The 15547-nt window shown below is 40.9% G+C and overlaps 1 protein-coding gene across 1 annotated transcript; it reads left to right on the top strand.

The window, feature by feature from the left end:
* Positions 1-4026: 4026 nt before the first annotated feature.
* LOC139316915 (CCR4-NOT transcription complex subunit 8-like) lies at positions 4027-4867 on the top strand. The gene is made up of 2 exons (XM_070943772.1): positions 4027-4322; positions 4492-4867. The coding sequence occupies exons 1-2, from the start codon at positions 4027-4029 to the stop codon at positions 4865-4867; spliced, it is 672 nt and encodes a 223-aa protein (XP_070799873.1).
* The last annotated feature ends 10680 nt before the right edge of the window (positions 4868-15547 follow it).

The raw sequence follows: 15547 nt of genomic DNA, 5'->3' as shown, positions 1-15547 counted from the left end.
TTTTCATTTCTTATATTTCAATTTCTTTGGTTTACTATTCTGTACTTTGCATAATATTCACTCTGATGTGGATTAGCATGAAGGATATGTACTATATATTGTATATCTGAAGATTATCAGTTCCAGCACTGAGCCCAAGGCACTTCACTAAATCTTCCTCTCTACTATGAGAAAACAAATTGATAAGCACTCTTTGAATAGATATTTTAAGGCAACTATAGATCTTCCTAATAGATACACCATATGGTCCAGACTTAGTGAGCTTTCTAATTGAACCATCTGTGGTACTTTAAATCCACAGTATTTCTCTCTATCTATTGATGAAGTTATGTAATGGAAAACAATTAACTAAAGTTAGTTTGACAAAATTTGTTCTTGGCAAATTTGTGTTGAGTTCTGTTAATCACTCTGTTGTCATCAAGGTTCTCCCAGATCAATTTCTTCATGAATTGCTCTATAATGTTCCTGCATAGATTCAAATATCCTTTTTTATTATGCCTTTCTCCCTCTAATCATCTGGTATGGCACTTGTTTTCTAAAATGAATTTATTATAGCATAAATTTTTATAGAGTGCATTCCATTTCATCATATGCGGCATCACATTAATCATCTGCAGTAAATATTACCACTGCATCTAGCAATATTATGACACTGGGGGATTCTATCTGTTTCAATAATTGCTCCCATGTGAAAGGCAAACCAAATCCCTAATATTGTATATCCTATCTCTGATAAGTTTGCTTTTTTGCCGTGGGATATATTTGCTATTAAATAAATGATAATTAAATTTTCTAATCACTTGGGACATGAGTTTGGACTGAACCATCTTCAGTACACATTGGTGTAATCATGTTCCATTTATTTAGAGCAAATATCACTTGTCAAGGATGTGTAAGCTTTTCTTGGCTGCATCCCCAGGATTAATATCAATCAAGATACCAAGAAACCAAGAATATACTTTCAAATATATTCCAAACGTGGGAATTTCCCAAAACAATTATGATACAATATTGGGAGAATAAATCCACAGTAGGTTGCTGACATGTGTTCTTTGTCAATATTTGAATTAATGATTTGTAATAGAGGTGGAGGACTTTCAAACATTGTAGGGCAAATGTACTCATTTTATGTGTTTATGGCTATGTTTTGCTTATTTATATTCATTTATTTGTGCCAATTTTCATGTGTCCATGTCTATGTCTATACTGATACTTGTTCCTTGTACTTGTTGACAAATAATTAAATAAAGAAACAAAGAAACAAAATAAATTCCTTGAGCAATGTATTTCTGAAATAAATTTCCAAACATTTTTCTCTTTCTATTTCTTCTATATAGTCCTTTTAAACCATATGTTTCATTTCCATTGCTATTATAATATTAAACTTGGCAACTGTACTTTGCTATTACTACATTATTACTATTTATAAAGTAAAAAAAATACCGTATTTAGATTTTGGCAGGAGATCCACCAATGAAAAAGCAACCCTGCCAGAAAAAAAAATGCATAAATTAGATTTTAATTAGATTTGAAAATATTACCGGTAACAGTTTCTCAAACTTCAGCCCATCTCTTCCCTCCATAAACCCAGAGACAATACAATGCAATGCAATGCAAAGCAAAGCAAAGCAAAGCAAAGCAAAGCAAAGCAAAGCAAAGCAAAGCAAAGCAAAGCAAAACAAAACAAAACAAAACAAAACAAAACAAAACAAAACAAAACAAACAAAAAAACAAGGATGAAATCCTGTTTCATAGCTCAAGACACAGCTTGGGGAATATGTTTTATTAATATATTATTACCTTATTGCTTTAATTTTATTTATTGCTTTAATAACAAAAAATTCCAGTCTGAGAAAGTAAGCAATTTTAGCTTTTATCCCTTGAACTTTCAAATATATGGCCTGGGGCAAAATGTTTCTTGTTGTAGCAAAATGCCCATTGATTTGCTTCTTTTACTCTTAGCCAGCAAATTTTGTCTTCTGTAAGAGAAGAGGAAGTTAATCTCGTTTATATGACAGAATCTCAAAATCATGGTAACAGCTGAAAAAGATGTGATGAAGGATCGCCCACTCAGTACAACTTCAGATTAAACCCCTTTGTTTACTGATTTTCGCTCCATCATTCTTATAACTACGAGGAGTAGATTACACAAAAGGGTAATGGCACAAAAAGAAAAGAGAATACCAAATTTGTCTTTTGAACAAGGGCAAGGGATTAAAAAAAAATAGCTGTAAAGTAGACTTTATTCCATTTTCTTTCAAATACTTTATTTACCATGAAAAACATGTTGTAGAGAAGAAATCTGATTTTCATATGATTAAACTCTCATTTAAGCCCTTTCTCAAATCTTTTTTCTAAAGAAAAGGACTGATTCACATTTGAGATGTTGATCAATCCCCAAATGTTTGTTTAATTTTTGATGATGTAAATCTACTACATTACATAGTGCTGTGGACAAAGATGAGATCTTCCCAAGATCTCATCTGCAGATTTAAATTAATGATTTTCAGTCAGCTTGGTCAGTAATTTACAAGCGCTTATCATGGCCAGCAAAATATTCTTCTTTTTTTCCATCTTAAAATGTCCACAATGTTCCTAACAAGAACAGGGAAATGTGGTTTGCATTCACTTTCCAGCTATTTACCCTGCTACAGCAGCTTGACTAATATAAATAAATTAAAAATTCACTTAAATAACTATTATTCCTAAAGAAAATACTCAGGCAGTACTGAAATACATGTGCAAAAATATTGCCAGTGTATTTTCATGTGCAATTCAAGATGTTGATTGTCACCTTTAAAGTCCTTCATGAATTTGGGCCAAGTTACCAAAGGAACTATGTTCTCCCTAGTTGTTTCTACCTGTTCAATGAGGTGAGGCAGTTTGGGCATGCTGCCTTGGCATCTCATCAGCCAAGGAATGCTGGCTGGCAGGAAACATTAGATGTGCCCTCTCTGCCATTGCCCCTGCCTTCTGGAATACCCTACCTTCAGATAATCAAGATGGCTCTGAATCTGTTGGCCTTTCATAAGGCCATGAAGCATTGATACTGTGCCTGAGTGAGGCCCCAAGGATTGGGTCCAAGGCCAAAGATGACAGAGCAAAATCCATTTGAGTTCAAACCTTTATATGCTTATACCTACTAGACAGAATCTTGTCGAACTATAGCTATAACTTTTTAACCTACCAGATTTATCCTGAGAGATTCTAGTATTAAGCTGGATAGAAAAGAGGGAAAGAGATTCAGGTAGCCACACCCTAGAATATCTCAGGACAAATCTGGTAGGTTAAAAAGTTATAGCTTTAATTTGGCAAGATTCTGTCTAATGAAAAGTTAAGTGTGGCCAAAAATCCCCGCTTCTACTCCACCAGGTGCACATTCCATCACACCAAATGTGTTAAGGGCCCTGACTGTATTAATATCCATAATTACTTGGTGCCACATATATTTTTTATATATTGCTTTAATAGTTTTTATGTTTTATGATGTAAACTGCCCAGAGTTACTTGCTATACATATCCAACAAACAAACAAACAAACAAACAAACAAACAAACAAACAAACAAACAAATGTTCAAATGGATTGGCCTGTGTACAAAAGAGATTCACTAAGCAAAACTAATTCCTCATTTGGATGATCAGCTAATATAATTCAGAGTACTCAAAAGGCTCTTGTATAGTTCGACTTCCCAGAGATTGTGGGGGGGCTGCTGCGGGGGAGCAAGCCAAGCATCCCTGGGAGCTGGTCTCCATGGGGATTTGGCTGCTTCCTCCCTACTGAGCCCTCAGCGAGCCAGGGCAGAAATTCAGAACCCAGATCCTCTTTGAGTTAATGCTGGGAAGCCTTAAAATGGAAGGGTCCATTTTTGAAAGAGATCGAAATGGCCTGGCAGATGCTTCTTGCTTGAGGAGAAACAAACAGTGCCTCACGGGGCCATGTTCCATCAGGCAGATATCACTGGCTGAGATATTTTGAGATATTGGAACACTGGTTTTCCACTGTAATTGTATACAAATCCTTCAAGATGCCAGCAGCACTTGCTGAAAATAGTCAAGTGATCTGTGAAGGATGGGCAAACAATCTAGAGGAAGAGATGAGAAAAATTCTCAGCTACAGCTACATTGTGATGGACAAAGAGTTTCCTGGGGTGGTTGTTCGATCAATTGGTGAATTTCGCAGTTCTATAGATTATCAATATCAATTTCTCCGATGTAATGTTGACCTGCTTAAAATTATCCAGTTAGGCCTGACCTTCACAAATGAAAAAGGAGAATATCCTGTAAGAATCAACACCTGGCAGTTTAATTTCAAGTTCAATCTTATGAAAGATACCTGTATGTATTCTCAGGATTCAATAGACCTCCTTGCAAGCTCGGGATTACAATTTTAGAAACATGAGGAGAAAGGGATTGATACTTTACATTTTGCGGAACTTCTAATGACCTTCTGGTGTGGTGCTCAGTGACAATGTCAAATGGCTTTCATTTCATAATGGCTATGACTTTGGTTATATGGTGAAACTACTGACAGATTCTAGGCTTCCTGAAGAAGAACATGAGTTCTTTCATATCCTGAATCTTTTCTTTACATCTATATATGATGTTAAGTATTTAATGAAGAGCTGCAAAAACCTGAAGGGAGGGCTTCAGGAAGTTGCTGACCAGCTAGATTTGCAGCGTATTGGTCACCTGCACCAAGCGGGGTCAGATTCTTTACTTACATGGGGTGCAGATATCCCTGCCATCCCTGTAAGTAATGACAGGGATGGCAGGGATATCAGAATGAAAGAGTTGTTCTTTGAGGATACAATTGATAATGTAAAGTATCATGGGAGAGTATATGGCCTTGGCACAGGTGTAGCTTAGAAACAAACCGAAGATGTAGAAACAGCCCAAGAGAAAATGAGTATTTTGGCTATTATCAACAATATGCCCAGTGACAGATTGCTACTTTAAGTTATTAACATGGGTCTACAGTGGTAAACTTCCTTCTTGAAACTGTTTCACATCTTTCCAAGATATGGCGAAAGCACGAGTGTTTTTTTAAAGAGGGGGAAAGCATCTTTACTTTGAATCTTGATAGATTCCAATTAAGTGATTTCATAATGGCTGGAGAGTTTGTCATGTATGTAAAAAAAAAAAAATCAGACTCAAGCTACCTACTACGGTATGTATATAACTTCTTTTTATTATAAACTTTACTGAATTTGCAAGTAGTTCTTTCAGAATTTTCAGCAGAGCTGAAGTTCTTTCATATATTTGCAGATTTAGTTTTGACTGTTTATTTTAAAATTTAGTTTGCTCTCTGTGAGGCTGATGCATTTCTAAGCCCTCTGCTAGTTTTTATCTAAGTCCTCTGCTAGTGTCAGTCTGTGAAAGTGATCCATTCAGCCCTGGTGGTGGAGACTGCATGAACATAATGTAACTATATGCTAGAAGTCACCATAATGGTGGTCCTGGATGGTATTATCACTAGTTCTTCCTTCCTTTAGCTTGCTGGGCCATGATATCATATTGGCAATTTTCATCTTAATAACTTTCGAATAGAATAAAATTGTCAGCATGCTTGAGACTGCAGTAATAATTGGGGCCAAAAATAGTTTCATGTTGACTGAAATACTTTAACCCTTTTGTGAATAGTAATTGGGTAAAATCACAACTATCTAGTAATAATGACCTATTAAAACTTTTAGATCACCATTTTATACTACTTTGAAGACGAACCCTAGATTGTTCAATAGATGTGTATGGGTTTTTAATGTTCTTTTAATTTTTTTTTTACGGGATATTGTTCGCATTGTTTTTTTTGCTGTAAGCTGCCCAGAGTCCCTAGGAAGTTGGACAGCATAGAAATGCGACTAATAAATAATAAATAGATGTAGACTAAAAGTTCATTTAATAGTTTTGCAAGCGTCATCATCCTGAAAACAAAAATCCTGTTTGGGGGCAGAGGGGAATTTGACAGTGTGATTTTTTTTTTATTGCAAAAGTTTTACAATTACTTTTTCACCCCATTCCCCCCCCAAAACCCACCCCAAGCCCCCCAACCTAACCCCCCCTCCCCCCTGACTTCCACAGAATATAATCCCATCAAAATCCCCTTTTTATAAAACCTGAACCCCTCCAACCCCCATATAATTTTTCATCTTCACAAAATTCAAATATTTCTATTTTTATATAATACTTTCAGTAAAAAGCTATTTGATACTTCCTAGTTTGATATTTATTCTGCACATAATCTATCCACTTTTTCCATTCCCATTCATAAGTCTCTTGTGAGCGATCTTTTAGATATGCTGAAATCTTCGCCATCTCTGCAAAGCTGGCCATCTTCAAAGTCCATTCCTCGATAGTGGGCAAAGCTTCATTTTTCCAGTATTTACCTATCAATAATCTCGCTGCTGTTATCATATACAATATCAACTTTGTTTCATCCAATGTAAAACCCTTAACTATCCCCAGTAAAAACAATTGTGGAGAAAATTGAATTTTTTTCTTCAAAACATTCTGCATGACCCACCAAATTTTTATCCAAAAAGCCTTAACTTTCTTACAAGTCCACCAAACATGATAATATGTAGCATCTAAACAATCACATCTCCAACATTTTGGCTGAACATTAGGGTACATACACGACAATTTCTTGGGATCTAAATGCCATCTATAAAACATTTTATAAAAATTTTCCCTCAAATTCTGCGACTGTGTGAATTTAACATTCTGGACCCAATTTTTTTCCCATGTTTCCAACATCACTGGTTCTGCAAAATTTTGTGCCCACTTAATCATACAATCTTTAACCAATTCAGTTTCTGAATCCCTTTCTAACAAAACATTATAAAGCCTTTTAATATGCATTGGACCTTTCTCTTTTATATGTCCATCAGGTGCCTGGGACGGAACCATCTGGTTGGTTCCGTCTCCCTGCGGCGGGGGAAGGCGGTAGGAAAGTCTAATTGGAGGAGCGAATGATCTGTCCATGACAAGGGTTTAATATCTACGTCCCCTCTACCAAGATCATTCAACCACTGACCAGAGACAAAAATCAAGTCCAGAGTGTGTCCCCCTATGTGAGTGGGGCCTTGAACTAACTGGGTCAGGTCCATGGCCGTCATAATAATAATAATAATAATAATAATTTTATTTCTATACCGCCCTTCTCCCGAAGGACTCAGGGCGGTGTACAGCCTATTTAAAAACACAAACAAAACAATGATATAAAATTTAAAATAATTAAATAAATGGCTCAAATTTAAAACCCCAATAAATTTAAATACCCCAATTTAAAACTATTGTATTGATAGTCCGGCCTGGCAGAACAACAGGGTCTTCAATGCGCAGCGAAACACCCGGAGGTCAGATATCTTACGAATTTCCGGGGGCAGTTCATTCCACAGGGCTGGGGCTCCCACAGAGAAGGCCCTCCCCCTGGGCGTCGCCAGCCGACATAACTTGGCTGACGGCACCCTGAGGAGGCCCTCTCTGTGGGAACGAACTGGTCGGTGGGAGGCTATTGGTGGCAGAAGACGGTCTCGGAGGTACCCGGGTCCTATGCCATGGAGCGCTTTAAAGGTGGTAACCAACACCTTGAATCGCACCCGGAAGACCACCGGGAGCCAGTGCAGCTCGCGCAGGAGGGGTGTCACATGGGCATAACGGGTTGCGCCCATAACCACCCGCGCGGCCGCATTCTGGACCAGTTGGAGCCTCCGAGTGCTCTTCAAGGGGAGCCCCATGTAGAGAGCATTACAATAGTCCAACCGGGAAGTAACAAGGGCATGAGTGACCGTGCGCAGGGCGTCCCGATCCAGAAAGGGCTGCAACTGGCGAATCAGGCGAACCTGATAAAAGCCCCCCCTGGCCACGAACCATGAACTCATGAACTCCCGAGCCACCTCTGACACTTCACCCGCAGATGGAAGGTTGAAATCCCCCATGACAATAAGTCTGGGGGTATCAACCGCCACCCCGGCAATGACGTCGAGTAGCTCGGGCAGGGTCGCTGCCACGTGGCAGGGAGCCAGGTACGTAGTCAGCAAACCCATCTGCACCCCATGGCCCCACTTCACACAAAGGGACTCACATCCAGCTATCTGAGGAACAGTGGTCTCCCTCGGACAAAGACTTTCCCTAATAACCACCGCCACTCCCCCACCCCTCCCCTGGGCCCTTGGCTGATGAAATGCATGGAAACCTGGCAGGCACATCTCAACGAGGGGGACCCCCCCTCCTGGCCCAACCAGGTCTCCGTAATACCTGCCAGGTCCGCACCCCCCTCCAAAATAAGATCACAAATGAGGGGGGCTTTATTAACCACCGACCTGGCATTACACAACATCAGCCGCGGACCCTGGGCCTGAGACTCTACACAACCCAGGACACGAGTCACGCATTGGGGGCCGGAGTGCACAATCGCTCGTAAACAGCATATGCGCACCCCCAACACTTGATATGAGCCCCTACGTCCATCATACCTGCCCCTCCTACTCATTATTTCAATTTCACAGCCCTTCCTGTCATCCCCCTGCTCCCCAGTTAAATTTCCTTTTGCGACCCCCCTGCCGCAACTAATCGACCCATCATCCCGCTCAGTCGCTATCTGGACCCCCCCCAGGTCCGCTTTTACAACCCTCTCCCTCCCTCCCGGGTCCCCTTAAAATTTTCTTTAAAAATTTGGCTAAAAAACCCCTCAACCCCCTCTTCGCTACATGCCATCTCTATGCATATTTATGGACATGGACATGAATTAAACATGGACATGGTTTAGGAATAAATTTTTAAAAAAATTCCTGACATACATTCAGCAGTAATGGAAACAGTTCTAAGACTTTTCAGTGGATTCAGTGATCACAGACATATGATGAAGTTTGCTTTGCATTTGTTTATGTTCCTGGCTTCTTTGTTTGATATTATTTTGACGTGTGATTTCCTTCCCACCTTCCTGTTTAAAACATGTAACATGTAGTATAACACTGATCTTATATTAAACTCTGGCGGCTCCCAATCAATGATTAAAACAATTAGAACAGCCACAAATCCTATATACGTACCATAATTCTGGGTGGCTCACAAAACAACAATAAAAACATAAAACATAAAAATATAATAGAGCTAATGGCATCCCAAAATCATCATATCTTTACCCATTCAAAGTTCCCCAGGAGAATAATAATCTGAAATATATTCATCAAGATTATATGACTGTTACATAATTATGGTATATAACAGTGATGGCAAACCTTTTTGGCATTGTGTGCCAAAAGTCTAAGCGCGCACACGCTGTTGCGCTCCTGCGTGCCGGAACCCAAAATGCAATGTGCGCCCCCATTTACACAGGTGTGCACGACAACCCCCATGCTCCCTCTACACATGCACCCACACTGTGCATGCATGCCCCCCCAATGCGCCCCCCCACTTTTTCCAAGTGGGCCGACATACCTCTTACCAGAGGACAACTAGGTACCAGGTGAGACAGCTGTTCCCCACCCGGCAAATGGCGCTGCCAAAATGGCTTGGCTGCTGATCAACTCCAAAGTTTCCTGCTAAACGTGTTTGTTCTCTTGCCCGTCTTCTTTCCCTGTTTAAAAGAGCCGCGCTTGTAGGGGGGAGAGATCTGACTAAAGAGCTGTGCTTTAGCTGCCTTCCACGATCTCCAAAGTTTCTCCCCCATCGAATCCTAGCTTTTTCCTGCCTTCCATGATCTCTAAAGTTCCTCCCCCATGGAATCCCAGCTTTTTCCTGCTTTCCACAATCTCCAAAGTTTCTCCCCCATGGATTCCTAGCTTTTTCCTGCCTTCCACGATCGCCAAAGTTCCTCCCCCATGGAATCCTAGCTTTTTCCTGCCTTCCATGATCTCCAAAGTTTTTCCCCCATGGAATCCTAGCTTTTTCCTGCCTTCCATGATCTCCAAAGTCCCCCCCCCGAATCCTAGCTTTTTCCTGCCTTCCACAATCTCCAAAGTTCCTCCCCCATCAAATCCTAGCTTTTTCCTGCCTTCCACGATCTCCAAAGTTCCTCCCCCATGGAATCCTAGCTTTTTCCTGCCTTCCACGATCTCCAAAGTTCCTCCCCCATCGAATCCTACCTTTTACCTGCCTTCCACGATCTCCAAAGTTTTTCCCCCATTGAATCCTAGCTTTTTCCTGTCTTCCACAATCTCCAAAGTTTCTCCCCTGATTGAGTGCCTTCTGCCTTCTGTGCCTCCTCAGATCTTTGCAGTTTCTCCCCCCATCCTGTGCTAGCTTTCTCCTGCTTTCCTGCCATGGAGAGACATCTGCAGAGGGTAGAACCTGCAGAGATCGGGGAAGGCCCTGCCTTTGTTCATGCATGGCAGAGACCAGAAGACCAGCTGGCCGATTGGAGGTGCATGCATCTGCGATGGACCTGGGCTGGCGTGCTGGCAGAAAGGGCTCTGTGTGCCACCTGTGGCACGCGTGCCATAGCTTCGCCATCACGGGTATATAAGATTTGCACTAGTTCCCAGCTTCTCTCTATCCACACACTTGCTGGAAATAGCAATGGCTTTAAAAAATAATGACTCAGAAAGGTGGAAAATCCACATACTAATAGTCAAAAGGCAAATGAAAGAATGTTGAAAAACTCCTGAGGTTTAGGAATCATTAAGAAGACTCCAGAGAGAACAAAGATTGAGTAGTGGGCTAAAAGGCTACAAATTATTTTTCATTCTCCAACATTCAGGGAAGACATGGCTAGTTATGTCAGAAACACATTGAAATTATATGAATAATAATTTATACACTAGTAATTATTTTAATGTATTTATCTTCATCTTCCGTGCTATTAATTTTAATAAATAATAATTTCTTCAAGGACAATCGATATACCAAAAAAGAAATGAAAACTGAAATTATCTTACATGCCCTCTTGGAAATATTTATATTAACTCTGTTCTGCAGACAGATGATTTTGACTATTCATTCTATATATCTTTGATAAGAACTTATATTATTGAATTTAAAAAAATCATATGTATGTGTGCATCTTACAAATGCTTGTTAAAATTACTTCAAGCCAGTGGTGGTTTCAGCAGGTTCTGACCAGTTCTGGATAACCGGTAGCAGAAATTTTGAGTAGTTCAGAGAACCGGTAGTAAAAATTCTGATTGGTCCTGCCCCCATCTATTCTTGCCTCCTGAGTCCCAGCTGATCGGCAGGAAATGGGGATTTTGCAGTAACCTTCCCCCGGATTGTGGAGGGAATGGAGATTTTACAATATCCTTCCCCTGGAGTGGGGTGGGAATGAAGATTTTACAGTATCCCATGACATGCCCATTAAACCATGTCCACCAAGCCACACCCACAGAACCGGTAGTAAAAAAATTTGAAACCCCTCACTGCTTCAAGCCTAATTTTGAATGGACACAATTGGACCTTTTTGTGTTAAATTCAAAAAATCATTTTTCCTTTAAACCAAGTGTTCAGCATGATTAGGAATGTTGTTGATTAGGAATGTTTTTAATAGTAGAACACCTTTTGCAACAAGTGGTTCCATGTTTTCAAAATGTATTAGTAATGGTTATATAGTTAGCTGAATTCTCACAAGCATCACAAAAGAAATTAAAAAGTCCTAACAAACTATGTACTGGATGCTAATGATTTCTTGTACTATGAAGTACAGTACTTATTCATTGGCTACAATAGCTCACCTCATATAATTATAATTCAAATAATAAACTCCTACAACAAATGATAGTGGGCAATACCATATGTTTGATTTGTTAAGCATTCTCAAACACATTAAAACCAAACCTTTTTAAAAATTATTTTCATCATTTCAAAATGCATTTGATGCATATGCTTATGTATCTTGAGCTCACAGATACCAGCTGTTAGAATGAGTCAGCCAACAGCTGACTACAGAAAGTGCAAATAAGTCAGCATTCACTCAATTGATTTTAATTTTCCAATCCTATAGATTACTTCTCCCACCCCAGAGTTTGACTATTCCAAGTATGTACCATCAGTCTTTCTTAATGAAGTATATTTTTAGCATTCTGCCTCTCCATTGGTTTTACCAACTTTTTAAATGAGTATTTTTCTGGTGACTAGTGCAGAGGAGCTTTCAAGACAAGATTCATTTCTGAAACAATCCACTGATGCATCTATCAACCCCACTTGACATCAAATCAGTTTTGTCAGTAAGTGCTATTCCCATTGCAGAAAACCCTGTAAGAGTTTCTGGTAAGGCATTATTCCTGAATTTTGGTTGATTGAAACAACACTGAAAATTTGGGACCAGGGACATGTCAGGTAGCCTGTTCAAGAATTTTTTTAAAAAATCAACAACAAACAGGAGATTTGTTTTCTCAGACCTGCCACGCTCAAATCTTTATATACAAATGATGCTTGGCTCCATTTGTTGTGAAAGGTACAGTTTACTAGAAATCAAGTGTACTGCAGTAGTGCAAAGTCAGAAATGAGAATCACATTTCGCTGTGCCCTCAAAACTATGTTGTTCCGCCAGGCTGGGCTATCAATATAAAGATTTTAAATTGGTTTTAAATTGGGTTTTTAAATTTGGAATTTTAATAAATTGGGCCTACTATTTAATAATTTTAATAATTTTAAATATTTTCTGTCTTTGTGTTTTTAATTAGGCTGTACACCGCCCTGAGTCCTTCGGGAGAAGGGCGGTATAGAAATAAAACTAATAAATAAATAATAAATAAACATGTCAAAATGCCCAAATTGTACTTTTCCCTTCCTTAACTATCTCTGCCCCACCGGAAGTTGGCAAGGGCCATTTCTGGCCTCTGGAGGGCATCTGGGGGGGGGGGGGGGGGCTGGGGAAGGCCATTTTCACCCTTCCCCAGACTCCTAGAAAGGCTCTGTAGCCAGGTGAAGGAGAAAAGGCTCAGTGATGGCCTACTGAGCCATCGTGTGTCAGGAGTTGGGGGGGAGGGTGTCATGTGTGCATGCGCGGGGCAGGTCGCATAGAATTATGGGTGTGGTGACGCATGTGCGTGACCCCCGCACCCTTCCTGGCACGCGATGGCAAAAAGGTTAGCCATCGCTGCTCTAGGAGATACAGCATTTACTTTAGTTTCTCAAAGCATTGCACCAGGGGTGGTATTCATTTACCTTCACTACCGGTTTGCAAATATGACTTCCGCGCATGCGCAGATCATCAAAAACGGGGACATGATGATGCTGGGTAGGTGGGTGGAGCCTCCTGCAGCCACTGCTACCAGTTCGTCCAAGCTGGATAGAACCGCCTGAATACCACCACTGCATTTCACCCTTTATCCCCCCTCCCCACAGTTCATTGTAGCCTGTCACCACATAGGAGTGAAGCACAAGCAAGCATAAAGTGGTAGCTGACAGTATCCCATACAAACATAGGATTCAAATCACAAGTAACATGTAATCCAAATATTTCATTGGTCTGAGTCACTATTATTTATACTCAAGCATACCTTATAGACAAATAATTCAACAAAGTCATAAATGTTCTGTGTTCTTTTTCAATTCTGCATGTATCATTAAAATTAGTGTTACCCCTACACATTCTCTTTATCATTATCCAAATCTTGACCCATATTGTCTCTTAAATACAAGTAACTGTACTTTTGTAAAGTAATCATTAGTACATTTTCTTCTCTCTGTCTTGCTCTGGGATAGGCTCCTGGTGTCAGGTTTCGGTGCTATCTTGAATAAACTTCATTCTCAAGCGCAAGCTGTCTAATGAATCATTTTATTTTTAAGAATAGCAGAATCCGACATTTCTGATTCAAATTGCAGCCAAACTGGCCCCTCCTTCCAACCCCCTCCTCTTCCGCTCTCCAACCCCAATATCCCATTGGCCATCATACAGATCCATCTCTACACCCCGGCACGTTCTTTTCACAGGAATGCAGCCCCCATCCTCGTCTCCCAGGAAACACTATCTGTACATACAAAACTAGGTAAAAGTTCATCTCAGCAATAAATCAAGCTTCCGCTCTTTCTGCTTCAACTTGTTATGTCAGCGCTGGAAGAAAGCCTAATTTGGAACGCTGACATCCGGCCCCTCTCCCTTCACTTCTGCGACATCACCTATCCCATAGGGAAAACACAACAAGATTAGTCTCATCAGCCCCTCCCTGGCTGTGCACCCCCCCCCTCCCGGCTTTCCCGGGTGGTCTGCATGGAATTTTGCTATAAGGCGATCAGCTTGGATGTTTGCGCTCTTCACCCAGGAAGCCTCTGACAATGGGTAACCCTTCCATTTAATTAAGTACTGAAGGCGCCCCCTGTGCCATCTTGAATCAAGAATCCGCTGCACTTCGTAGTGCGTTTGGCCCCCAACAACCAGGGGCCCAGGGGGTTCACGTGGCGTTGGCCTTAAGGTAGACCCCACTACAGGTTTTAGAAGGCTACTGTGAAAAACGGAGTGAATTTTCCCCAAAAGCCGTGGCAACTGCAATTGCACTGTAACGGGGTTGATTATTTTTATTATAGGAAATGGTCCTATAAATTTTGGGCCCAATTTCCTGCTCGGGAGTCTAAGTCTCAAGTACTTGGTGGAGAGGTAAACTTTCTCTCCCAGCTGAAATGGTCTTTGGGGAGTTCGGTGCTTGTCTGCTTGGTCCTTATAAGATTGAGCCGCCTTTGCCAGCGCCCTCTTAACATTTTCCCAAGTTTGTCTCAACATTGCCATCCAGTCGGTCAAACTGACTGAGGAAGGGGGCTCCCTCGGGTATTCTGGCATGGGAACAAAATCCATGCCACTCACTATTTTGAACGGGGTTAGCCCCGTGCTGCTGTGGACAGCATTATTATATGCAACCTCCGCAAAAGATAGGAGGTCTGCCCAATTGGACTGCTGGTAGTCGACGTAGCATCTTAAATACTGTTCTATCATAGCGTTCAGTCTTTCTGCCCCCCCATTGGTGCTCGGGTGAAATGCTGAGCTGAGCCCTTGGGATGAACCTATGGACCGTAGAAACTCCCTCCAGAACTTTGCTGTGAACTGGACCCCTCTGTCGGAAATGATTCTCCTGGGGACTCCATGTAGGCGGTAAATGTGTTTCAGGAACAGTTTGGATAACTGACGGGCTGAAGGCAGTCCACTACAAGGAATGAAGTGTGCCTGTTTGGAGAATAAGTCTATTACAGTCCAGATCACTGTATTTCCACTGCTCCTCGGTAGGTCTACTATAAAGTCCATTGCAATCTCCTCCCATGGTCTTGTTGGCTCAGCTACTGGTTGCAACAATCCAGGCGGGCACCCTGGCCTTGTCTTCATCGTGGCACAAATGGTGCAGCTTTTTACATAACTGTCTACGTCCTTTCTCATATGTGGCCACCAGAACTGCCTTCGTACTAGGTGCAGAGTCTTTAGGAACCCGAAGTGTCCTGCTGGTTTAACATCGTGGCTCCTCTTGAGAATCAGGATGCGTAAACTCTGTGGGACATAGAGCTTTGTCCCCCTCCATGCTAGTTCATCTCTTTTTGTCAAGAAATGTTGATTGTCCCGATACCAGGGGTCTGTCAGAATTTCATTTTTTAATTTCGCAGTTAAGTCACTTGCAAGTTGTCCTTGCT

Source organism: Pituophis catenifer, unplaced genomic scaffold, assembly GCF_029215685.1.
Source record: "Pituophis catenifer annectens isolate HBS135680 unplaced genomic scaffold, rPitCat1.0.hap2 SCAF_4, whole genome shotgun sequence".
Taxonomy (NCBI): Eukaryota; Metazoa; Chordata; class Lepidosauria; order Squamata; family Colubridae; genus Pituophis; species Pituophis catenifer.
This window is presented reverse-complemented; position numbering and strand designations above follow the sequence as displayed.